General features: G+C 39.6%; 1 protein-coding gene across 1 annotated transcript in view; it reads left to right on the top strand.

Annotated features, from left to right (window-relative positions):
- Positions 1 to 27534, top strand: part of SLC35F1 (solute carrier family 35 member F1) — a 111701-nt gene that overhangs the window by 72366 nt on the left and 11801 nt on the right. Inside the window, exons 5-7 of the mRNA XM_009289183.2 lie at positions 4777 to 4933; positions 10102 to 10154; positions 15464 to 15618. Of these exons, the coding sequence (XP_009287458.1) occupies positions 4777 to 4933; positions 10102 to 10154; positions 15464 to 15618 (365 nt within the window). The remainder of the gene's footprint in view (positions 1 to 4776; positions 4934 to 10101; positions 10155 to 15463; positions 15619 to 27534) is intronic.

Below are 27534 nucleotides of genomic sequence, written 5' to 3'. Positions count from 1 at the left end.
TTTCAGACTATCAGATTTCATTGATCAACTTCCTCTGTCACATTGATTTCTCTAGTGCCAACCCAAATGATGTGGGAAGGCTGGAAATTCTTTTCAAAGATTGTCAATTAGGCACAGTTTTCATTCTTAATTAAAAGCACTGAATTGTGAGCTGAGCATAATACACTGGGATTTAAAATTCTTGACTCAGCTTTCTGAATACAAATGCAAGTGCTGTAAGAACTACATTTTCCAGGATGCTACTAAATAAAACAAGGGAGTTTGTGACAGTACTCACCATATCTCCCTGCCCCCTTTTATACCTGTCCTTTATCCTAAAAGGATACTTTTAGTTCATTGGTCGCCTCCAGAAATAGCCCTGCCCCAGCGAAAAAGGAAAGAATATACTCTGTACTATGAAATCAGCCAGCCAAAGCTGCATGAGGAATGACTGATTTCAGAGGGATTGGGATTTCAACCCTGGCTTCCGGAGGAAACATCCTGTGTCCCAGTAATCTAGAGAGTAATATGCTAGGGCAGGCGCGTTGTGGATCAGCAGGAGCGTGTGGAGCAATGGACCTCAGCGGACAAGGAACACGTTGAAGAACACTGACACTTTGCCATCCAACTGCAATAATTAGATGTTATTTGCCATATTCATTACTAAAGCACGGGTATAGCTGTTAGGTAAAATTGTCCAGAAAAATCTGTTAACATGCATTATTGCCTTTTAATTCGGACCTACACATGAAAAACTGTGTCCATGCTTATTGCTACACAGAGAGACTGCAGCGGGTTTTTTTAAGTGGCAAAATGATATTATTAATGATGTTGTCTTTAACAGAATAAAATAGATCCGCTGGTTTCATTTATCTGAAGGGGTAAAACTATACATTAAAAATCTACAAATAAAAAGAAATATTGGCAGCAAAATGAAAAAAATCTTGAAACTCTTTGTTCAGGGGTTCCACACCATTTATAGGATATTTCCTAGGACTGGGCAAACAAAAGAAAGGAATACACCAAAAGCAATGATGTTGTATTAGTCCTTTGTAAACTTCTGTGTTTATCCTATATTTTAGGGGACAAGATCTGTTGACACCTGTGTGCCCCTGTTGACCATACTGTTTATGTATTAGAAGTGCCATAAGGCTCTGGTAGGCACCTACTGCATCCAGCAATCTAGCCTGCCAACTCTTACAGTAAGGGAAAATGAATTTAAAATGCATCACTGAGAGATTAACAGGTGTTTTCCAAACCATCTGCAGGAATTAGGTATAATGTGCAGGCATGCTCTCAACTTTCAATAAATATATGGTAGTTTACCTCTTTTTATTGTATCCTGAAATGTTTTGCACATTTCTCAATGGGAAAAGCAATTACTACCAAGTACTTTGTGCTCTATCACCTTACATGCCAAGTGTACCTTAAAATAACATTTTTCTGAACTAATACCCCTGAGGTACCTTGGTACTTGTGCTCCTGTAATACACAGGGGTCTAAGACACAGAGGTCTAAGTGTTTCATCCAGATTTTTCAAAGCACTTCACAGCTTTAGCTTATCACAGTCTCTGAAAGCCAGTCACTTCAGTCCTGTTAATAAGTATATGAGAGTATGTTTAGTCTAAGATGGGACACATTGAGACTGATTTTTAGATATTATGATCATCAGTAATTACAGCCAAAAGCAAACAGAAACACCATTTAATGCTGGGTGTTGAGGTGAAAATGTGGCAAAGTGGCCTAGTGAGAATGTGAAAAGCAATCGTGTCAGAACATAATTCATATTTAAATGATTCCTCTTACACTATAGTGCTATAACTAGTCCCCAGAACATTAACTCCTCTCTGGACTGTATGACTTCTGCTTCCAGAGAACATTAAATATGCTAACAATGATTAATGCAAAGCGTGTTTTGCCAAGCTATGCCTTATGTTTCTTCAGAAGAATGACCTACGCCATTAAATTGGTCAAGTACAACTGTGTTAACCTAAAAGTCTTTAGAATGTCTCTAGTCAGTTGATACATATTTCCTTAGCAATAAACCAGTAGATGCCTGTGGATTTTACATCCATGAAAATAGGTCTATTAGGATATGTCAGTCTTGGGGGAAAGTTCCAAAGTCAGCCTCTTGAGGAAGCAAAGAAGAAAAGACATTTGACAAGCAGGATGCTAGAAATTATTAGGAAAGAAACCAAAAATATAGTATAAAACATTTTTATGCCAGTATATAAAGTTTTGATGCACTAGCCTCTTGAGTACCCTGTATTACTCTCGTCACTGCATCTCAAAAAGAAATGACCAGAAAATAAGCTTGTAGAAGCAATGGAGAAAGGTGAGAAAGCTGTTCGAGGGCATAAAATGGCTTGAGGATGAAGAGATTGTAGGCAGACTGGGCCTTTTCATCTCCCAGAAAAGGCAAGAAAGAGACAGAATATGGTAAAGGTACGTGAAGTCTTCAGTGGTATGGACAGGGTCAATACAGAGTGATTCTTAAATATTTCTCACAATGAGAAAATTATGGGATGCCCAATATAATTTTGAGGTATCGGCCTTAAAAGCTAAAAACACAAAGTAATTTTTGATAGTGCATGCTTAAACCGGCTAAGTTTCTGCCACAGGGTGTTGTAGAGGCCAAAACTATATGGACTTTACACAAGTTAATGAAGAATCCCTCAGGATCTATTAAGTTTGATGGTCTAGTATAACTTCCATCTCAGAAAATCCCTAATCTGCTGAGAACTGGCTGATAAAAATCCCCCTGTGCTTACCTATTTCTTCATGCTTTCCTCAGCCACCCTGTGCTGCCCAGTGCCAGAGGAGGGTCCTGGGCTAGGCAGACCCGTGCTCTCACCAGATCTTGGCTTCCTCTTCCGGGAAAGCCCTGAAGATTGAAGCTCACCCTCTCCGAGCATGAGTGCGCTTTGGGGAGAGTCATCGCAGTGTGGTGCTTGGGGCCGTCCCATCTCTATCAAAACGCTCGGCCTCTGAGCCATCCTTGTTTCGCAGATGCAAAAGGATGACATTTTTGTCTCAGCAGTTCAGCACAGCCAAGCTCTAAGGTCAAAAGCTTTTTCGCAGTACTTCCCCGAAGTGTCAGTGAGTAGCTGTAATAAATACCAAATGAGTGAGCTCAGTGAGGGATGATTGCAGCCACTGTGGAACATCAAATGCATCAGGGATATGAAGAGGTCTTGTAAAGTGCTGATGCTTATTTTAAATTAAAGGCATCTTCCATGGCTGATTGCAAAAGAAGGCTAAAAGGAAAATAAGTAACAAATCTTAAAAAGATAAACGGTCAAATATAAACATGCTGTCAGTCAGGGTACATGCAAAACAGAAATTCAGTGAGAGACTGGATGGGTACATGAAAGAGAAATCTAGTAATGTTTGCTAAATACACAGAAGCCACATCTCTGAGCTGAAAAATGTTGGAGACTAAGAGAGTGTTACTGGGAGTATTTTAAACATTTGCCCTGTTCCTATTTGTCCCTAAACAACCTATACTTTTCTGGTACTTATAGCCAACATTGGAGACAGGATACTGGTTAAAAGAACCCTTGGTCTGTCCTCTTATGACCGTTCTTATTTTCGTAAATGTCTTCCCACTGGAAATTTCAGAACTGTAGTTTGGAATGAAAACTGAAGGCTTAAAAGTACTCCATAAAGAAAAATGTTGACAAGATTATTTTGAATCAATCAGAATGTTTGGCTTCCATTTTTATTTACTGCAGTGTATATTTTACAAATCAATAATAATAAAACTTAAAAAGGCAGGAACTCAAAAAGTAAATCAAGAGGTATTTTAAAAGAAAACAAGGTTTCTTTCAAAAAAAATTACAGTCTAGTACTTCAGCATTTCTACTGAACCTTTTCAAAGGAAATTCCATATATCCATATATTCCATATATCCAGTCTTTCAGAATACGGTTCTGCAGCAATGTCTGACAGCTTTGTGAAGCTGTAGAAATCATTTAACAAACCATATGTGCAGAGGGAATCGCGTGCATCAGTTTGCAAAGCCAGGGCCTCAGTTTTCAAGCTGGAACTTGATCTTGATCAAATTTCCCTGCAGCCTTCCCTGCCCCCCAATAATAAAAGCCTCCAAGACTTAAAAAGATTTCAAACAGTCTTTGATAATACAATGTTTTAGTAATTATATATACCTGGAGGTACTGAAAATACATCTTGGTGTTCATTGCTTGCATTAGGTACTGCTATGCTAATTGAACCTCTTTTGAAAATCTGTTGTTATCATCACCCTGTCTACACCCCATCCTTCCTCCTCTCTTTCCCGTCAAACAGCTTCATGTGAGAATGAGGTCAATATTGGGGTTGTAATGATTTCTTCACTCATTTCACAGGTACACAGAATTTTTCAGTTGGTTTCACATCTAAATACTGGACATGTTTTAGACTGGTTAGATTTCAAGATGGGATGCAAGCTGCTCTATATAGCTGAGTCACATTCTGCAAAAAAAGTAACAATAATACAATAAAAAGGATTAGTCACTGAAGAGTGCCACTTGGTTTCTATATTTTTTTACAATTTTTTCAGATTCTTTCAGATTCTATTAACCACAGCAAGGATAATGCTCTCCCTTCACCTCTGCTAGATTTTGCTGGGGTCTTGAATGAAAACTGTTAAAATTACAGAACATTTGCATTCAGCTTATTAACCCAGATATGGGCTACTTAGTGACTGAGGATTGAAATCTATAGGGAAGAACTGGCAATGGTTCTAGACAAAAGATGGTTGTTTTGAGACATTCTGATTTTTCCCCTGTTTATTCCTAGGTGAAAATAAACTGATAGGGGATCTCTTAGTACTGGGCGGAGCAACGCTATACGGCATCTCGAACGTTTGTGAGGAGTATATCGTCCGAAATCTGAGTCGAGTGGAATTCCTGGGCATGATTGGACTCTTTGGTTCCTTCTTCAGTGGAATTCAGCTGTAAGTGAGCAGGTTTGAGCCCCAAGGTCATTCAATTAAGTGCAGCTGTGGCCTCCACTGAGGTAGCCTCTCTTCAAAGGTAGCCATTTCCTGTGGAGAGCAGGTGTCCTCCAGTTCTGGAATTTACATTGGTTTTCATATTTCAGATCGGTGGATTTGAATAATAACACAAATTTGTACCTAAGTACTCTAATTCAAGGGGCCTACAGGAAAGATGGGAACTCTTTATCAGGGAGCGTAGTGATAGGATGAGGGGTAATGGTTTTAAACTGAAAGGGGGTAGATTTAGATTAGATATTAGGAAGAATTTCTTTACTGTAAGAGTGGTGAGACACTGGAACAGGTTGCTCAGAGAAGTTGTGGATGCCTCCTCCCTGGAAGTGTTCAGGGCCAGGTTGGATGGCGCTTTGAGCAACCTGACCTAGTGGAATGTATCCCTGCCCACGGCAGGGGGAGTGGAACTAGATGATCTTTAAGGACCCTTCCAACCCAAACCATTCTATGATTCTATGATTCTGTGATTGGTGTCCTTGAATAGTCATGTGGGGAGGGAGGAGTAGAAGACACATCTTACCACATTGTTGCTTGAAGACAAGTGGATACTTCATATGTTGATCTGATCTGTGAATAACAAAATCTACAACTATCTCTGGTTCTGTTTCATACTTTTAAAAAGACACTTAGATTTCTAAACAGGTAGAAAACACGTCCAGTCAGAAGGTATTTTACTGATTGGCTTGTTCTGTGTAACTACATTATGATATGGCGAAAATAATGAAAAAGCCTTTAAGAAACTGGCATTTTCACTTCAAAATATTTAGTACTCAGGAGATTGTCACATGGATTTCGGGAACTACTGAGTTCTGTCTATATCCACATGATATACCTAATGAGCACCTCACCTGCAAGGCTAAGAGTTGGAAGGTAGCTTCCAGTGTTGTAATACTGTGACTGGTGAAAATGTAGTAAAAGTCACCATACCAGATTGCCACATTTTATGCATATCCATCACTGGTGCTTGTCACACAGAATAACTTTTGATTACTAGTCAAAACCAGGTTACTTCCCTGCACATCTGACTTAGCTTCTAAGAACAGAGACTGATCAAAACAATGACCCATCAACTCCCACTTAATTAGTTCTATTTCTTTAGCCAAAAAGCCTATTATATTTATGTGGGGTCTGGACACATGACTTAAAATGATTTCTATTAACCAGCTGCCACACAAGCAGTTCCTTTCTTAAAAATACAGAATTCAAGAGCATGTAAACATGCCTAGTATCTTTGGCTAAAGCATTTTTGTTACCTACAGTGTTCATGGTAGGTAGGTACTAACTGATTCTGAGGGCATCAAAGCAGTGCCCTTGTCTTGCTCTGTGTGCGTAAACTGTCATGTACGTGTCTCATATTCCTGAATTTAATTATAGTGCCATTACCCCTCTTGACCCAAGCAGTTAGTCACAATTCAGGGTCTGTGAGTTATTTTGCTGGGGAGAAGAAGCTGGTGCTGGAACAAGGCATCTTTGTACACAGAGAACACAACTGGAAGGAAGCAGTAGAAACCATTTCTATGCTGAAAGCCCTAAGGTTTTTATAGTCAACCTTTGGCCCAAAAGTTCTTGCCAGCAGGTTTTTCTCCACCGGCCTTCACAGCTTTTTGCTGCTAGTGCTTTTGTGGCACTTTGTGGAGCCCCGACCACACTTAGCTCATATATGTACTTTTTTAACAAGGTGGCAAAAGCTTGCATATCAGGAGAGACCAATAATGTTTCTGCTACTTGGTTCCATGAAGCAATTCAGCATTTTCTTACCTTTACCTGTAATGCAGAGCAGCCATCACATAGTTAAGAGTTCACAGAGGATTAATCTAACTAAATATACCAATTGCTTCAAAAAGAAGGCAGCTCTCCGTGTTACAATTGCAGACTCTTTCTTTGAAACACTACTGGCCACTTTGGTGCAATATAGGACCTTTAGGTCCTATAAACTGAAGTAATCTGGGGAAGGAATGTCTCAAAAATAGGGCCATTTCCCAGCATGCTGGACACAGTGCTGGTCAAAGTTTGGCTGGCATCCACAAAGTGATCGAGGATGGGGAACATGTGTGCTAATACCACTTGAGGTGTAAGTCTCATGTTCATAGGATTTACAGGGAGCAGTACAATTCTGAAGAAGGGAAAATAACGAAAAGTGCGTAGGACTATGCTGAATGTAAGAAAGGCAAAACAGTGCCCACAAGTGAATGTCCCCTTTATTGACATGCACTGATCTCAAAATAATATAGTAGCAAAAAGCTGTGGTATTTGCCTTTTATTCCATGTGTAAGTACAAATATCTACATAAGTGTGGGTGACTCACGTCGTTCATGCTTCAGCTCTAGTACAGGGCTGTGTCTCCAAGTGGACTTTCAAGAAGTAGGCTGTTGTTTTCTAGAACAGTTTAGCAAGAGTGCTTAATGTAAAATAAACCTCGATAACGCCTGTTGGACAGCAAATGAAGGGCTAAGGTGTCAGGGCAAACAGTGAAGTAAAGGAAGGAGTTGGCTAACTAGCCGGGCATGGTGGAAAGAGAAGTTTAGTGGGTTGAATGTGATTAAAGCAGGGAGGAGCTGTATATCAAAACAAGAGAAAACATTAGTTGACAAGAGTTGGGGATATAGCAACTACCCAGCAAATGGAGATAACGCCGTCTGATGGAATCACATAATCATAGAATAACCTACTTTGTAATGGACCCCTGAAGGTCATCTGGTTCAAGCCCCTACTCAAAGCAACTCAAAGCTAACATCAAAGTTACGTCAGGTTGCTCAGGAACTTGTACAGTTAACTTCTTACCATCTCCAGGAATTGAAATGCCAGTCTTGCTGGGCAACCTGTTCCAGTGTTTGACCAATATTTTTTTTCCTTGTATCTAATCAGAGTTTCCCTCGTTGCAACTTGTGTCCATTGTCATTCATCCTTTTGTTGTGCACCTCCAAGAAAAGTCTGACTCTATCTTTTCTGTAACTTACCCATTAGGTAGTTAAGACAGCAAATTTATTGTCCCGTCCTCCTTCACCCTGGGTTAGCCTTTTCTTCTTTACACTAAAAAAACCCTGCTGTTTCAGCATCTCCTCTTACATCATGTGCTCCAGCCGCCTGACTGTTGTGACAGAGCTCCACTGTACTCCCCCCGGTTTGTCAATGTCTGTCTTATTCTGGGCAGCCCAAAATTGGATACAGAACTCCAGCTGCTGTCTCACAAATCACATCCTTCAACTTGCTGGCCAAACTCTTTCTAACACAGCCCAGGATGCGCCTTCTCTGCTCCAAGGACACATTGCTGACTCATGTTCAGGTTGATGTCCACTAGGACTCCAAGGGTTATTTCTAAAAAGCAGCTTTCTATCCTGTCAGCTTCCAGCCTGTACTATTGCATAGGGTTATTCCACCGAAGGTGCAGGAGTTCATATTTGCTTTTCTTGAACTTCACAAGGTTTCTCTTGGCCCTTTTCTTCAGACTACATTGTGGGTAGTCCACCCATCCAGTCCATACCTCCTGAGTCTCTAAGGATCTTTCGAGAAATCATTTTGGAAGCTTTGCTAAAGTCAAGGTAGGTTACACCTCATCCGCTCATCCATTCCCTCTCCTTTATTTACTGAGCCAATCATCTCATCATAGAAAGCAGTCAGTTTGGTCAGGTATGGTTTGCTCTTGAGAAGTCTGTGCTGTTTCCAGTCATCTCTTCTTTATTTCCTGCAAATGGCTTCTGGGAAGATTTGCTCCATAATCTTCCCAAAGGTTAGCATAAGGCTGGCCAGGTTATAGTGTTTTCTCTTTTTGAAACTGGATGTTGCATTTGTCTCTTTTCAGTCATCAGGGACCTCCTCCAGTCACCGCAACCGTTCGAAGATCGTTGTGGTTCCAATTCTTCAGTGAATCTGGCACTACTAAATGGCAACTTCTGGCAAAGTTGCTCTTACCCCTCTTTGTTTCACAGATCGTAATGAATCACAGACCATAGCATATTGTTTTCTACTTCTTTTGTATCGGATAGGCAATAGCATGAAAGCAATGTTCCTACATTTAAGTTATATCAAAATTTGTTTGCCAGAACAAGAGACATTGCAGGTTTTTTTCATTATATTATTCAGGAATTGCTGATAAAAGAAACATATGCCTTATGCATGCAAAGACACTTATAATTTAGTTATTTTGCAGACAAAATAATCTTATTATTCTGTACACAGTATTAGATTTGCCACACATCAGCAGCAAGAAAATGAGAATATCCAGGGTGCAACTCTCTAGACCAGATTAATTTGGAAGGCACTGAGTTCCTGCAGTTTTACTATTAGATTTGGTCTTCCATATACCACCTTTTGTACTAGGTGCTTCGTTTTTCGATCTGTATAATTCCATGTTTTATACTTGTTTAAAATATTGTCCAGACTAGCATGCAGAGTTCTGCACAGCAGGAGTTATCTGCAAATCGCAGATCAGAGAAAGCGGTTAGCTCAGTGAAGACCTAGCTTGTGAGATACCTAATCTCCAAGGGTCTATTTGCCTGGATTGGGAAGAGCTGACTTGTTGCCACCTTAGAATTTTCTGGATCTGCGATTTTGATGTTAATGTACAATGCAAGACTTACAAGATGTTGAAAGTGGACTTTTGCAGCATGGCCCATCCTTTGCTTTGTTTCCTGACTTTCATTGCTGTGACTATTTGATCTCTCTCAGTGTGTAACAAATCACAGTACTCTCCTCAAAGCCAGCCTGTGAAATCTATTTATTTGACACTGCAGAGCCGCTCTGAAGGGTGAATAACTCAGACAGATACATTATTAATCATTAAAGTTCAAAAGCTTTCAGAATATTAAGTCAGAAGAGTACAAGAGGATTGAACACATACGGGGATGGGCACTTTGGGCAGGTATATAGAGAGCTGGAAATAAACCAGTACAAATTGTATGCTAACACGTCTCATTACTGCCCTGAAGATCTTTCAAATACACGGGCACAGGGATAATGCCAGAGTGGATTAGCAATGTCTGATTGCATTTGGTTCCTGCAGAGATTTTTTGTTATAAGGTTATTTATGTTGTTTTGTCCAGCATTTGAATTGAATGAGTGGAAGTAATTTAACTTCTGTTCTCTTCCATCAAATTTTGCCTTCTCTTCTCTTACAGTGCAATCATGGAACACAAAGAGCTGTTGAAAGTTCCCTGGGATTGGCAAATAGGTAAGAAAACACTTTACCTCATTGAAGATAGTTGCTGAAGGAGGCGTGGAGACAACCAGTGTTTGGGGAGGCAGGCAGAAAGTTTCACAGGGGCCAATGTTTGTGACTTTTCCGCCAGTTACTGCCAAAGGTTGAACCACATGCCTCATAACCTTTCTTAAATGATCTGTCCTCCCATTGCCGTATTATGCCTTCCTTGCACCACTAGGTTAAGCATATGAATGCCATAAGATAATTATTCAGACAGCCGTGAAGTAAACCAATAATGGGGTTCCAGTTCTAAGATTCAATGCAGCACTGGGACAAATAAATGAGGTAGTCATTAAGAGCCAAACCTTTTCAATGAATGCCAAAGGAAGAAAATGGAACCTAACAAAAAACTGGAAAAGTACTTGTGGTGCATATTAGCCCCATAGACTCATTTCCAAGGGGAGCATTTCTGTATGCAAATGGTTAATTGCTTTCCAAGTAGTCTTGGTGGAATGTAGCAGATGTGTCTTTTAGACAAGTTTAGGTAGCATCGTGCACAATGAAGCTCTTACAGTGTTTTGCTATGCAGTGGATTGCATGTTCCCATTTCAGTTTGGAAGCTGAGTTTATGATCTAGGACTCCCTTCTAATTAGCCCAACAAATTATTTGCTTTAAAAGCAAATCAACATTTAGAGGAGTCCCTATAATCACTCTTTTACTATTTATGACAATAGAAAAATAAAAGAATACTAATAGTATAGAGCTGATATACTTAGGGGATTCAAGCTTTGGCAATCCATTGACAATAGCTTGTACCTAGTTTCAGAATGAACATCAAAGTGACAGCTCAGAAGTGTGCAAAGGCAACTGATTATGTGGGGAGTCCCTGAGGACAGGGGATACAAGTTACAGAATACACTGTTGTTTTTCTTAATTTAGTTCACAATTTCCTCTCATGGTCATAAACCTTAAAAACAATGCACCTTTCACAAAACACTGCACCTAGAAGTCTTGGAGATTTGATGGTTGAGCTGTAAAACTAAATGACAAATCAATTTAAAGTGTCTATGGAGAAACACACTCAACTGTGTACTATAAGTGTATTAGCCTTCTTTAATCTGAGATAATTAGCATAATTGCATCAGTGTTTGTTTATACTTCACGATAAGGAGCTCAGGGACATAATTAATCTGGTACTGATGGAACTAGCAATGGTCATAGTGAATTAATCTACTATCCGTGTAAATGTCATATTTACTTCCATGGGAGTTCCGTTGTAACTCAGTATCAGTGAAATGTGCTATTAAAATATAGTCTTACTTGGTCTGTGATGCCATTAAAATGTCACTGAAAGTTAGTTACTAATTCTGAAGAGTCCTTACACTTCATAAGGAGGAGATCATCTTAGCAAAAGCATCGAAGATATGTACTTGTTTTGTTAGAGCAATAATTGGAAATGTGGAGCAGTTGAACATGGATTAAATGGTGACAATTATGTGTAGTTTTGTGTTCTTCCCTGGCTTCCACTGCATTTGGTGTGCTTTCCATTGCATTGGCAGTGATACAAGGTTGTCAAGTAGTGATTGACAAATCTATGTCAGGGTCTTCACAGCCTTGTCCTGAATAGTTATCCACTGCGACAGACTCAAACCTGCAGTCCAGCAGAGTTAAATCATCAGCCTTCTGAATGGTAGTGATAAAGTCACAGCAGGCAACCTAATAAATAACTCAAGGTGGCCTGTTGCCATCTGCCATAATTGTGCTATTAAGAATGGATGAGCTACCTTTCAACTGATGTAAAATGCAAATGATTTTGGAATATAAAGATCTAAAGCCAATCTGATATGTCTGTCATGTTTAAAACAGGCTGTTGCCCTCCTGGTTTTAATTTTGGAAATTCCCCTGATAAATAGCATCATCTTCATACTTAGTATAAATCAGTGTAGCTCTGTTTGAATCCTTGAAGCTTTAAGCATTAATACTTGCTGACAACCTGACTGAAAGGAGAATGATTATACTGTTCTGACTGAGTGGTTTCATATGAGACCATGACACATTTTGTAGAGTGATACGTGAAATAATAACAAATGAATTAACATCAGTTTTATTTAAAAGAAAAGCTAGTTTGAATCTCCAAGGAAGTGTTCTGTGCTACAGGGGGGTTGAATATTTCTGAATGGTCTTTATTCCAAGAAAACAGCATGAAAAATCAAAACTGATTCCATTTCATCCCAATGAAACGATAGCTTTTGGAGTAAAAACACGAAGGATAAAACATGCAACATTCAACTAGCATGCTCAGGAGCTAAAACAGAAGTTCCCAAGGCATGTTAGTCTTGGTGGTACTTGGGCTACTTTAGAGCAGTCCCTGGGGACAGATCCTGCCCATCTGTGTGAAGATGTCCAGTCTTAAGACAAGTGGGGAGATACTGAGGGGTTGGGGCTTGTTCAGCTTGCAGAAGAGAAGGCTTCGAGGAGTTACCTACAAGGAGGTTATCAAAAGGACAGAGCCAAGGTCTTCACAGCGGTGCGTGGCAGGAGGATGAGGGACAACAGGCGGAAGCTGAAATGAGAGATTCAGACGGGATAAAAGGAGAATCTTCTTCACACCGAGGACAGGCAGGCAGTGGAGCAGGTTGCCTAGAGAGGTTGTGCGGTCTCCATCCTCAGAGGTTTCAAGACCAGGCTGGACAAAGTCCTGAGCAACTTGGTCTGATCTCATAGCTGAGCCTGGTTTGAGCAGGGTTTGAACTAGAGACTTCTGAGCTCTCTTCCAGCCTGAATCACCCCACGATCCTATGATCCTAAGTGCCCAGTTCAGACACTTATGAGGCTTTCACACCCAAACAGGCAAAACTGGTGACCTTACCCATCAGGGTGAGCACTGACAGACAAGATGGGATTCCTTCCACCAACTTTAGATATCTGGGATGTGGACATCTGATTTAGGTAGACTCCCTTTATCATCAGCAAGAATAAACAGGCATGACAGAAATAATACTATGCTAAAGCTGGTGTGTAAAAGACGTTGGACAATCTGCACCCTAAAATCTCCCGATCTCTTCATTGACCACCAACCCTCAGTATGTGTCAAGAGTTGGGTGTAAAGAATCCCACCCACACCTGCCTTCATGCAGATTAAGCCTTCGGTTCCGGATAATGCCAACACATCTGAAAGCAGACAGTTACGAATTATGAGCTTCCCAAGGTTTAACACAGACCAGCTGATCAGCAGATCATTACAAAAGCACCTCCTAATTTACCCAGTTGCTTCCTTCCAGTGCCTGCCACAGGCAATGGGTGCTGGCGACTCAGTGCCTGGTTAGACACAGGTCCCAGGTCCCAGCACCTGGGACTGCAGCACTAGTGGTGATTCTCAAGGCTGCAGGGGTACCCAAGGAAGCTGAGGCTCCAAGCCTTTGATTTAAAACATATTTTTAGTCTGAAAACTGGCCCTCTAAGAAGCAATATCTGAAAATCATATGATGTTATTTCCTGTTTGCTTATTGTCACCACTTAATGCCATCCAGCTGGAGGGTATTACATGTATTTTTAAGATGTAAATGAAATGCCACTTCACATTCACCTCTGACAGGACAGCTACAGTTTAAGCAATTTTTTACTGGAACTGAAATGCCCTTTGGAAAAGCAGCCTGTGAAGTGCATGTAGTTGGCTGCCAAAGAGTATAAACACCAAGGCAGTACCATAAAATTATACTGTTAGTTGAGAGCGTAACCCAGCAAAGCACCTGAATATGTGTGTTAAATCTAGACTGACTAGCAGGGGTGCGGTGGATCAGCTGGTGGTTTGCAGACTGTACTTTGAGAATGCTGACTTCGGGTCCAGAATGGCTTTTGCGCCTGACCTGTTCTTGATTTAAGCCTGGAAGAAAAGCTGACTTAAAGCTCATGTATGCAAACAATTTCTCATTGATGAAAACTACGCTCCATTTAATGCAATCATTTACCTACTACAGAAGAGTTGCAGAGTTTGCATAAAACAACTCTTTCAAGCGCTGCCTAAGACTGATTCCGTTGTTACCCATATACAATGCATACCTTAAAAATTTCCTACCTGTTATTAAAAGCAGTTCTTACCATGATTATCCACATTCTGAATATAAATTCAAATTCGTTATCATGCCATAACAATTGATACACAGACACTGATATTTTGTGACTGCTGTATTTGTTTCAGATGAGTGTACACTTAGTTCAGATGCTTCTAAGGGACTCAAACTATCACAGCTGATTTGTCCTTTAGATAGCTTTTCGAAAGAGTTTTTAACTAAGTGGATTCACAAGCAGATACAAATCATATGGGCTTCCCCTCCCCCCCCTTCTAATTCCTTTCAGGACTTTGGCAATCAGATTTTCTGCAACTTTTAGTCAGTAACAACACACTCGGAAGAGCTGGCGTGAGTCTAAATTTAGGCTTGTGCACATAGCAGCTGGGAATTCTGCAGCATATGACAGCCTAAGAAATATCATTTGCATGAGTGCAGATGAGTGAAGTGTTTGCTGGTTTTTTAACTTCGTATTGATTAATTTGCCTTGGGATTTATCAAGTAATAACTGAAGCAATGAATTCTTTCCCAGTAAGTTATTTAAGATTTTAAATGAAATTAGATTTTTACTGTAATGTATTTCTATTATATTAGTGTCTAACAATCTAATTTGTGTGAGGCACTCTGTAAACATGTAGCAAGAAATAGTCTCAGCTCCAGAAAGCTTTGTTAAGGAAGGCAGACAAGAAGTGGTAGAGGAACAGAAGCACAAAACTGTGAAGTGATTTATCAGGTTTGGTGGCAAAATAGGACTAAGACCTCTGTCATTTGAGTGCTGTCCTCATGCATTCAGCCATTGGCTCATTAACTCCTCTGCAAATACTTTTGCATTCATTTTTTGGGTCCGTTCCCAGAAAATATTGTGTGCTCCATCCAACTCAGCTGAACTCAGTTGGTGTTGGGGACATTCAGCTCCTTAAGAGACTAGAGTTGATATGTCCAAATGCATCATTTCATCCAAATTTATGTCGGACATGAGGTATTCACTAGTAGTATAAGACACCAGTTTAAAACAGCACTGATAGTATGGGGACCACAGTGAGCAGACCTTGTGTCCACTGCTGTAGGTATGGTTTTCACTGGTTTTCATATATATTTAGAATGATGCTCTTAGTCTATATACATATGTGTGTGCATCTTAATAATTTGAATCCATGTTTTTCTGAAAAGCATTCTTCATCCTTTTCTAAAAACACAGCCTTCTTCCTCCCAGCACAAGTCATTTCTGCAGGCTATGGAAGGTCACTTTGCTTCTTGTTTCTCTTCTGCAGGCTTGTTGTATGTTGGCTTTAGTGCCTGTATGTTTGGCCTCTATAGCTTTATGCCAGTGGTCATAAAGAAAACCAGTGCTACTGCCGTCAACCTCTCCCTACTCACAGCTGACCTGTACAGCCTCTTCTGTGGATTATTCCTCTTTCACTACAAGGTATGTGGAAATGAGAGATGTATTTGGGTAATAGCTGTAAGCCTGAAGAAATGCCAGTGCAGAACAATGAAACAAAAGAAGCCTCCAAACTTTGCTAGATCTACACAGTAAAAGTGCAGATTTTTTTATACTTCAGGCTTCCCACACCAAAACCAGTTTCATTTTATGATTTCCAGTTGTTAAAGACAGCTCATTTGGTCGTCTTGTTACAAGTTTTAAGATTTGAGTACCTGTTCATCAGCAACTGTATCACTAATTTCATTTTATTTATCAGAGGTAACTTTCAACTGCTGTGACCAGACCCAGGGTGGCAGCGTGATGGGAAGGACTCTTCCAAAAATCCCATAGAAATTTGTTGCCCAGTAACAAGGTTGTTTCATTCATGCTAATTCTGAATTTGTTACTCGTAATTGTCCATGAATTACACCTTTCTTGTCAGCCAAACCAATGGCTTGCCTGTTAGTGTAAACGTCAAAATGTGCAGCAGATTTGTGTTGAAATTAAACTTTTATCTCTCAGGTCCTCTAATATTTACAACACGGTGTTGTACAGGCACACATTTGGTCTCCAATTGCAAGGAATGGCACTTGATTATTCACAAGTATCCCTCCCAGTGTCCATCATATGAAAGTGGCATCAGGGTGCTCTAGGCGATTGCTTTGTACCATCATTTATTCATAAGAGGGAGGTTACCTGATAACTAAAATGGTGGCCCAGAGAAGTGTTAGGCAAATGAAAGCCTTAAAATACTGAGTAGCTAGCCAACCCTAAACAGATTTTGTGATACTAATGGTACCTGAATGAATCTGAACAAGACAGTGAAAGTTCAAAGCTTCAGAGTCCAACATAAAATTGGTTTTCGCTATTGCCTTTTATGTTGTTTTTATGGCTTTAAGAATTTTGCAGACAGAAGAAAAGCAAGTATAAAACAAAAATTTTACTGAGAACACAGTGTAACGGTTGTCTGCTGCTTCGCAGGTCTGTCTTATGGTGATTTGGTTCCTAGTTCTTTCTGCCCCACACTTCAAATCCAAAGTGTTTGACATTAGGTATTAGCTGAAAATTGTTATCCCCTGTTAATAATATTATTTGGTACCCATAGCAAAATGTATTTAATGATGTTAGTCCACTGTTTCTAAGAAAAATGCCTATGTTACACAAGAAAAGACAGACAAATTCAATTCTTAAAACAGTGGTGGTGGTGTTTTAGCGAAATCAAACTGTTAGAGGTAGAGACTCAAAAGGCAGCAGGGGTTGGATGGCTTTGTGTTCAGCATTGCTCAAACCTGACAAGAAAGGCAATTTTGCAAATGCAAACCTTAAACTTCAGGCACTTGAAAGGCAGAACGTGCATAAAAGGTTTCAGTTTTTCCCTGTGTCTAATTGTTACATTGGTACATTGGCAGAGCTAGGAAGGCAGAATTTTCAACCTCATCGACCCCCTGTCTTTCTACTGTATGTGCATGTCAGCTCTCGACCACAGTGCCACCTTGGCCTCCCTTTAAGACCCATACTGAAAAAGTGCTCAGGAGGAGAAGGCTCAGAACTGGAAGGTTTTCTGGTTGAAAGCAAGATGTCATCATCTGTCCTGATAAACTGGTTGAGTTCCACCTCTGAAGTAGCTGGTGGTCCCCTCTGCACCTTACTCATCTGATTAGAAAACTGTTTGAAAATCTCATTTGCCTGTGGTTAACTGTATCGTGCAATCTTCTTCAGAAACTCTTATCAAACTCTTACTTCAGCCTATGTAGGTTTTTTACCTCCACTGCTCTCCTTGGGATACTGTTTCAGAACATCACTGCTCCAGCAGTTAGAAATCTTCTCATTTCCAGCATAAATTTACTTGTGCCTGGTTTTGATCCACTTGTTCTGCCGAGAGTATCCCTTAGCATGAAGAGTGCCGCTGTCTCCTTGGCATTTACTCCATTGGTACATCAACAGAGAGCAATCATATCCTCTCTCAGCCCCTAGTTCACTAGTCAGAGCAAGCCACACTCTTACCTGTTCCCCCGAGCAGCTCTCTGTCCTTCTTTGCACCTCATCCGATTGGATTTCATCCTTCCTGAGATAGTCCCTTCAACTCGAGAAGCAGGAAAGATCCCTCCAGCACCTGGTGCAATGCTCTTATCTCTCCATTTTTTCAGGAAACGTTACCCCCTAAATAGTAAGACTGTATTTACTTTTTTCGTCACCGCTTTTCCTTGGTGGTTTGCACTCATCCTGCAATCCATGTAACTCATGTGTGTCTTTTCTTTGTTCTTCCCAGCTGAAGTGCTGATAAGGAGAAAACCTTTGTCAGGACCTTGTGGAAGGGCCTTTACCTGAAATGTAGTATCAACTTCCCGAGCTGTCAGTGTCTCCTTTCATGCCCTTCAAACTTACATTGCAGAGGAAATTTGAAAAGAGAGGCTATATTCAGGGAACAACTAGATTTAAAAGGCCACTTAATTATCTGGTTACTTCTTTAGTTACCATGTTTTTATCCGTAGTCAGATCACCTCTGCCTCTTCTTTCTGGTTTACTATCAGGTGTCATTTTATATGAGGAAGTAGAACTGTGAAATGTGCAACTTGCACTCAATAATGAAGTCTAATATGTTAACATTAAATGATCTAAATTAATTCCCCTCCTAAGACTGCGTACTCTGTGCTTGTTTTCTAGCTTATAAAAAGCTGTTCCGTTCCCAGCCCAGCTGTACGTCTCCTTCAGATACACATCTGCTTCTGCTTATTGCTGCGCTGGCCAATGGGCGAAGCCCCACTTCACTGGGAAGCAAATGGTTTTATGCTGAGCGGTTTAGTGCCCCTTGCAGAATATAATTTTATGAGGCTTTCAAGAAACAGTTATGATTTTTTCCCTGTGCTCCTACTTTTATCACCAGACAGGTTTATTGCACCTATAGCAGTAAATCTATGAAAATCCATGGAAAATGGAAGAAATGAGTTTAACTGGGCTTTAGAGCCTCTGAAACCAAACTGAGGGGAAGATTGCGTTTGAAGTGTTTTGATTCATTAGCGTTTCATTTTTTTATAATACAGACCTGCAACATCATGACATGCGGGACAGTGAGTTTATAAACAGCTGCATTTATATTCTTACCCCCTATGCAGATATCTTTATAGCGCATTGAACAGTTCCCAGGCCCGTGGAAGCTAGAAATACAGTGTGTTAACTTGACACAACTCTGGTGATACACTCGTAATTCAAGATGTTAATTGTTCAAGGTGGTGTTGTATTAAAATGTAATGATTTATGACTTTCAATTTGAGATAGATGACTGGATTGTAGTGCATCATTCTTAAAATTATCTGCATCCCCCAAATAAAAGCTCTCTTTTCAGTTCTTCTGTAATCAATAATTGATTCCAAATATTCCAGTGGATGGGGAAAGGTGTCTGGCCTCTTTGGTGGCTGAATATTGTCCACTGCCGTAGCATTTAAGTATACAACTCCATACCTTCAATCCTTTTTTTAAATTCTCACCATATTTATATATTTTATGCAATTTTGATGTTCAAAACTTTCCTAACTATCTGTTCTCATTTCACCTTCTTCTTAAGCACAATTAAATTATCTGCTTTGAAAAACAAAGGCCATCAGAGTCCTAAAACTTAACAGGTTGGTAACAGGTTTACATGATGGTAAACAGCTTGGGAACCAAACAGGAAGATGCGATACAAATGTGAGATATGCTGTGTAGAGGGATGTCTAGGCACAGCGTGGAGGAAATTCAATGTTCTGAGTAACAGGACTGTCCTTGCCCTGTCAGAGACTGCGATAGCCGTTCTTTGTCATGGATACACTGACACCAGTGGTGCTGGGAAATTCAGGGCTAGCTCTCCGGGTGTACAGGGTTGGAGCTTTTGTGTAACTTAAGTTATTTTTTAGCTTAGGACGTGTTCTTTTTCACATTTTAGTCTCAGCCTTAGCTTTATTTTTATGTGGATTTTTAAAGTTCGTACTTTTCATTTGCAAGCCGTTTGTTGTGCTTTAGTCATTCTAAACAAATTGGGTTCTCACTAAATAATCTAAGTAGTTTATTTTATGTTTTCCACCAACTAGAGCATGCATACTGATTGTGTTCTGCACCAGCAGGTCGAGTCACACTATATTATATCATTACCTAGCAGGCCAAGCACAATCAATTATATTCTGCCTCAGCAAATTCATTCATTATTTTATCCAAGATGCAGCTCTAAAAATTCAGAATTTCTGGATATAGTAACAATTTCCAAATGAAGAAAATGCATGTATTTCATAATAAATCAAGGAAGTCATATATCTTGATTTAGAATCGTGGAGAGTACCTGTGACAAAGGACTTGGCTACGCAGATAAACTTGATACACAAAACCTTTCAGCACTAGAAATCTGAAATTATGCTAGCTGAAACCTTACTTGCTGATGCTTACTGATGCTTCTAAAAATGACTTTTCAATGCTAATTCCCTCCAATGGAAGGGAGCAGATGACAGCCTTCCCGTTACATCAAGAAACAAGCCATAAAAGAGAGTGGTTTTTAACATAATGGAGAAGAGGGTGTGCAAGTTGGGAGCAATAGGTTCCAATTTCATTTTTGCCAGCACAGATCCTAAGCAATGCCCACGAATTGGGGATTTACATAGACTTCACTGAGATGAAAATTTGGCTCTTACTGGAAACAAAGAAGAATTAGGAGCCTCCATTAAAAGAATGTCCTTTATCATCCTGATCCAAATCGCTGAAGCCAGTATGAGCTTTTCTGCTGGCTTCAGTTCATTCTCGTAAATTAGGAAAGTCTGCCACTCAAGGAATAATGTTTAAAAAAATTCAGTTTCATGACTGTGGAGATAAAGACCATGCCTCATTGTGACTCCATATGCTTCACACAGTCCTTTTTTTTGTTAGTGAAGGATGGATATGATGTCTGTGGTTTGGGAGCAGGAGGTAGAATTGGTTTGGTTTGGGGGAGGATTGTTTGTTTATTTGATTTTTACTTGGCAGCCATCCATAAACACCTGAGAGACTTTTCCCAATCATCTGACCAAGCTGAGAAAATGCTTCAAATTATGTTCTCACTTTTTTTATAAACTTAGCTGCAAGTATAAGCTGAAGTCAGTAAGATCCTTCTCTTTGCTTGCAGTTGTTAAGGGACTGACACATATGTATTTTAAACTTTGACAGTGGTGATGTCAGTTGTGCATCACTATTTCTAGTAGAGCAGGCAGTGCAGGCTAAACAACTATTTTTTACATTATTACTTCTTCAGTCATACACTTCAGGATATTTTCCTGATGAAATTGGATATACAAGCTGCTTGACCCATAAACTCTCTGTTTGAATGACGTTTAATCTCACAGGGCTTTTGTCCTGGTGAAGACTTCTAAGCCTTTGATAATAATGAGGATAAATCATATCACTAGTGAATTCTTTATGCCATTGGTAATGTGCAGAAACCTACGTGCATGTTTCCCTTTCTTTTCCAGAGTACTAAATTTCTTACAGTGGGTTCCCTCTCAACAACTCTGTTCCCATGAAGCTGTACTGTCTGCATGCCCTTCATCTAAGTGGCATTTTTAAAGCTTCTTTTTCACATTTCTTTAAATTTATTTATTTAGTTGGTTAGTTATTTGAATTTCCTCCTCCAAATTATAATCAATTAGAAAACAGTTAGGTGTCTATATTTGAAGAGCTACCTTGAGGTCAAAAGGAGTTAGGTGTGTCTTTGGTCACACTTGAATGTATATTCCTGTGACAGAAAGGGCCACATCCGCTCACCCTTTGTCTGAGGGTGCCAGATGCCGTACAATAAAAAAGCCATGAAGTAAAATGACAAAAAAGAGTAGAAGCTAGAAAATGAAATTACTCCTACCAAGATGTTGCACAGTCTGACAGTAGATTTTTAACAACACAGCACAGATATGGCAGCTTTCTGAAAATAATGCATTGTTAAAAGGATATCTTTTCCTTTCACAGTGTTACCTTGCAATAGATTCATTAGTTGCAAAACATGAACAGGGAAACACGGATATTCACTGTTTTGAAGCCATCAAAAAAGAGTGTAAAAGAAGTGGCATTCGTATCACAGAAGTTGCAATTAAAGCTTCAATTTCAATAATATTTTTTCAGACACTAGCTCATCATAGATGTCAAGTTTTGTAAGTTGTTTTCAGGGCTTTTAGCTTGGGATTATTTTTTTTTTTTTGGTCTCGTGTTAAAAGACTGCTCACAGCAGAACTGGTTAGGAGTTTTCTAGCAAAATACATTTTTGCTGGAAATGCCTAATTATCAAAACAGAAATGCTAAGTGAAAACATCCTGTTTTCAGTATGGTCCCAAGGAAACACAGGCTGGCATTTCTCTCAGACCCTGACTGTTGTTTTGCCCGCTCATCTAAGAGGTTGCAGCGGCACACAGTTTCCAATGTTTTCAGCCAGGTATTATAGGACTGGAAGATCTCAGGCACAAGAAAACACAAGTTACGCAGCTCATGGATTCTGGAAGCCAGAGCACAAATCTCAGTTCTGCATTAGGCAGCCCAGAACCCCAAGAAGGAGCTTTTAAGGCTTCCAGGCGTCTGCCACGGAGATAATCCTGGCAGCTGCAGCCAGCAGTTGCCAGAGTTTCCAGCAAGCATACTTTGTTTTAGAAACAACAGCTTTAGGTGTTTCATAAGAGAAGCAAATGCAGGATTTCTGTTCTTGAAAGAGCTTCAGTTTCTACTTCTCATCTCAGTTTAGGAATTTTCTTATTTTCTTTAATTACAGAACAACAGTTTGGTTTCCTAGCCAGGACCTAGTTCATAATTACAGCAAGAGAACAGCCAGGAGTTGATCTACCTACCTATGCATGGGTTTACATTCTCTTAACTATGTAATTTAGATTTCTTAATATTCTTAGTGAATGCTTGGTTAACACGGTTTACTGACAACAGCACTGTTCTGTGCCTTGCTACTCCACACCTGGTTGTCAACTCATAGTATGGTTTTTGGTTTTTTGTATCAATGATTAGATGGTCATAATATTTCTTTTCTTTCTCCATTTCTCCCCCCTTTTTATTGTGTATAACTTTTGAATCAAATCTTTTTATGTCTCAGTATCACATCTTCCTGCATAGCTTAAGTGTTAAAACGTTAAAAGATTTGTTTGCAATTTCAAAAGAGCTTTTCAGTTTGACACATTTATACTCAAATACCTGCATAAGGTAGGTATGGAAGTAAGTTTTCATTTGTATAAAAGGTGTTTGAGGCCAGTTGAAACTCATGTAATCACTAAATAGAACCAATTTCAAACTGAAGTAAGAAGTAGTTTATACTGACAATCCAACCAGGCAGGGGAAAAAAAGCACCACTATGTGACTGAGTTCTGCCTTTGGTCATAGTGGATAGCAAATTGCCTAATGGATGTTGACTACTCAAAAGAATACATGAAATGAAAAAAGAATGTAAATGTTAACTGTAGTAAACAAATGTGTAAAATCAGCCTGTTCACAGACAGTCCCCAGAGAAGGAAAAGAGACAGTGTGTCTGCCTGCTCAATCTACTTAAATTGATGGTCAGACTTGCAACGAACCACTTAAGTGCTCTGACCTACAAGGCACTGGGAAAGTGGTTTACTTACTTTATCGTGAGAAGTTGTTATTTTTCAAACAAAATCATGAACAAAGGTTTTAAGTCCTAGCATAGAACCTATTAGTTTCCTCTAATTTTTTATACAAAATGAAGAGGAACCACAGGATTGTAAGTCCAACATTGACATTTCCCTATACAGACAATGTTATGCTGAGGGTTGGTAGTGCTTTCAGTTGTTATAAAATACTCTTTCTTAAGTGTCTTGAACAAAGAATTGTCTTTGGAGAATGAGTTGAACATGGATAAATAAACAGGAATTTGACCACTTGAAGAAGATAGGTCACATCACTGTCATGGGACCTGAATTTTCAACACGTTGCAGAATGCTGAGTCCATCATCCCCAAGTCTTCATTGCTTTCTTAGCAGGGGTAGGTAAGGGGGAGCAGTGTTTAGGGAACTAGTGAGAAATGGTTAGGGAATTGGGGGGTGTGTAATTCAGGATGCTGTTTCATTTTGTATGTAATTTGAAGTCACTGCTGTCTACAGTCGGAAGAGGCGATCCCACTAGTCTCTTCTGTCCTCACCTTTGCTCCCAGGCTCAACAACGCTCCAGACACATGAGCACTATAGCAGCCAAAGGGAGGCAACAGCATTATACTGGTGGAACATGCAACAGTATCCTTACGTTTAGCATAAGTACTCCATCCATCAATCATTTTCATTTGGAGTTAATAATTGGATATTATTAACTTAAAGAAATGGAAAAAGCCAAGTATTGTAACAACGGGCTTTGAGCACTTGGAGAAAAATAGCAGTCATCTCAAATTACCTTGTTTGAATTTGTTTTGTGTTTCAATATAAGGAAAAAGTTGTTCAGAGATCTCTTAAATATACCACAGAGTATATTATGAAGTTTAATTCTTACACTCTGAAGGAAATAAATAGCGTTTTGGAAAAAGTAGTGAAGAGTCGTGTAGAAGGTAAAGGTGAAGTGCTTACAATTCCTACCCAATATGAAAGTGCAGACATATTAGCAGAAATCTTCCTGTTATTGGAAATAATTAACTCTTGAATGATAAATCTTGAACAGAACCATATGGGTTTTAAAGGTGCTGGTGAGCATGGGCTGAAAAATAAAATTTCGGGGAGTGGAGCAATACAAATGCATAACAACAGAGAACAAGAAAATGGTTTGAATGAACTGCAGAAAGCAAAAAATATTGTAACAAATACTGCCTTTTACTTTATTAGAAGAAAAAGCACAGACAGAAAAACACAACAAAGACATCCTATTAAAGGAGCTGAATCTTACCAACAACATACCTTTTCTAAATGATAGCTCAATGAATATGAAAACAAAGACCAAGAGGCTTAGGTTCCTAATTATTTGTGGGAAAAAAAATTATTAAATGAGAACCTCAGCATTTCCCAAGTCAAGCATACTTTTGAATACAAGGGAGTACACTGAATGTGTCGAGTTACATACCTCAGCAATAATTTGCAACCCAGAGGATTGCCAAAAAAAAGTCAGGAATTAGCAAAGCAGCAGCTGCATTCAAAAGCTCAAATAAGGTTCAGTTACTGAAAATCTACAAAGATTTTCAAATTATGATTCTTCAAATTGAATGCTATTTCCACCTTAGCATATGGAAACAAAGGCTAGAAGTTCCCCAGAGATGCAGACAGAATCATCTTTGAAAGCAAATGGTAAGGATTAAATGCAATAGCTGCATTATAAATTTGGAGATTTCTTATGAAATTAAGTCCTTGTTTCCAGAAGTGACCAGAAAAGAAGGTAGAATATTTAGGAAGCGTGTTAAGAATTATGCCTGGCTGTCCACATGGTCCATGAGCCGCTGGGAAGAAACATACGTAAAATTGGAAATGAATTAATGTTATCTGTTTTGATTGACTAACTGGATTGAAGTGCTTACTCCAGTTGTGCCTCCTACCAGCCAAATCAATGAATGCTACAGACATACAGGGTTAAAGCATCCAAATTACCTTCTGTTTTCTACCAAGATGAAGGAATGGCTCAACAGGCAGACATAACATCAGTCAGAAGACATCACTTCTACATGCTTTCAATGTAAGCAGTAGGGTATTTTATTAACCGCTAGAAAGTCTTCAAAAAGCATCTTCTTTTTGTCTAAACTCCCCCTTCCCACTAAACTGGAAGCTTTCAAACCCATGATAGGGGATAGATGCTGGTCATCAGCACTGCTGCTAAGCAACTTAATTAACTGGAGTAAACTTCTGGAGTTATTCCCACCACCTGCATGAGTTAAGTTTAGCAAGCAGGAGTATCTGCTCTTTCAGGTCTTTAAAAGGCTCATAATCGGTCTGAAAGAGATTTGAAATAGCTTTGACTTAAAGTAATACAGATTTTGTATCTTAAGTACAAGAGGAGAACTTGTAGGGGAGAGCTCCAGATGCAAGTGGACAAACCATCCTTTCAAAAAAATTGTTAGAAATAAACAGAGCAAAACAAGGAAAAGAGAATAATCACAAAAGAAAACTGATACCATACAGGTGAAAAAGAAAAGGAGTAAAGTCTAATTGCTCTAAAAGATAAACCAAGCTTGGCAATGAAGAAGAAAGTGAAACAAACAGCAAAAAGTTCTTCTTACATATGAAGAGAAGAAATAGTTTTGCTATGCAAAGACAGCAGAGGCCAAAATTAAGCAACCTTTAGTTTGGCACCAAAACGAAATCAGGACCTTCTGTCACATTCAGTAAGGATGAGAGTTAAGTATTAAGACAATGCACAATAATTAATAGAAATGGAAACTGCTACATCAGAAGTAGAAACAGAACACAATAATCTGAATACTTTCAAGCTTGGGAGTGTAGACAGTTGGAAGAATTGTATATGAAGTAGGCAATAAACTCAAATCAGAAGTAGACACCAGAGAGGAATAATTAGGGACATGGAAAATGGGATAAAATGCAACCTGGTTCACAAAAGGTACATCATGCCAATCTAAATCTGATGTCTGTCTGATAATTTAACAGATTTTTGTAGACAAAAGACAAATGGTAGATCTAATCTACAGTGTAGAAAATTATCAATTAAACTAAGGAACAGGATTAGCACCGTAAAGATTGGAAGCTAGGTAAGAAACTGGGTAATGAGGATAAAGGACAAGGCAATGTGCTGAGAGAAAAACAGCTTGCTAGAAGGACTTCACTGATGGAGGTCCCAAAAAGTTGGTCTGAAGACCAGTCTTGTGTAGTGACTGTAGTAATAGCTTTGGCACCCTCAGTAGGAAGAAGGATTAAAATATCAGGCAACAAGAACCGTATGGCACTGAGAAATGCTATGAAGCACAAAGTGTGAGGTATTGTCTGTGGCAACAGATGGGAGGAATTTGAGCACGGTTGTGACAAAGCTGTTCCCAAATGGGTCAGTCGGTATTTCTAGTATTGATGAAGAAGTGCTAATGCCATGGGACAGGACAACTTACCATCTCAGGACAGCACTTTGCTAGCTGTAGCTATGGAGATTTTTGGTCAGCCCAAGAGGGCCACCAAAGCTTTTTCTCTTATCTGCTCCAAAGCCTTGACAGAGTAAGCGTGTATCCACTAACAACATACTGAATGTGCAAATCCTAAAAAATGTTTGCTGTATGTAGCATAGCTTTGACTATGATACCTCAGCATATATAAATGAATTTATAAATTCACAGGGAGGAAAGGAGAATTATTTGAGCTAAAGACCAATGCTGACATAAGAACATACAGGTGGAAACTGAGAAAGCATAAATTTGGAATAGAAATTAGGGGGATTTTTTGGCGATCGTAGCAGGGAAGTTCCAGAACAGACTTCAAATAGTTTAGGGGGAGTGGACAAAAACGCTAATAATGCTTGCAGGAGGACAGGGCGTATTTGCCAGATGGAATATGTGGTCTGGCTGTACGCAGTAATGGGGGATTGGATTCAATGGCTTAGGATGTGCTCTCTGTTCTGATTCCCTCATGCGCCTGTCTTGTGAATTGACTCAGTTGAGAGCTCTTGGAGCTCCTGGAGTTTGGCCTCATGTTGCCTGCAGCAAATGCGCCAGACCACAGAGAACCCCAATGCGAAGCAGCCGTATCACACACTCCCTCCAGACAGCTTACATAGTCCCTCGTGGTAAGGGTAACTGCAGCTGCATATTCCTTGTTTCTCAGGGTAGGAGCGCTCCCCGTTTGTATGGCTGAGAGAAAAGAACGCCATTCTGGGAGAGCATTACTGCGGGAATATATTGTTAGATTCAGCAGAAAAATATAAACAGAGGATCCAAGATGAATCAATTATTGTAACCTTGGTTTTGAACACAATGGACACAATTAGCCTCATATACAGTAATACAGAATCAAGTACAGC

This window comes from Aptenodytes forsteri, unplaced genomic scaffold (genome assembly GCF_000699145.1).
Source record: "Aptenodytes forsteri isolate BGI_AS27 unplaced genomic scaffold, ASM69914v1 Scaffold217, whole genome shotgun sequence".
NCBI classification, from domain to species: Eukaryota; Metazoa; Chordata; class Aves; order Sphenisciformes; family Spheniscidae; genus Aptenodytes; species Aptenodytes forsteri.
This window is presented reverse-complemented; position numbering and strand designations above follow the sequence as displayed.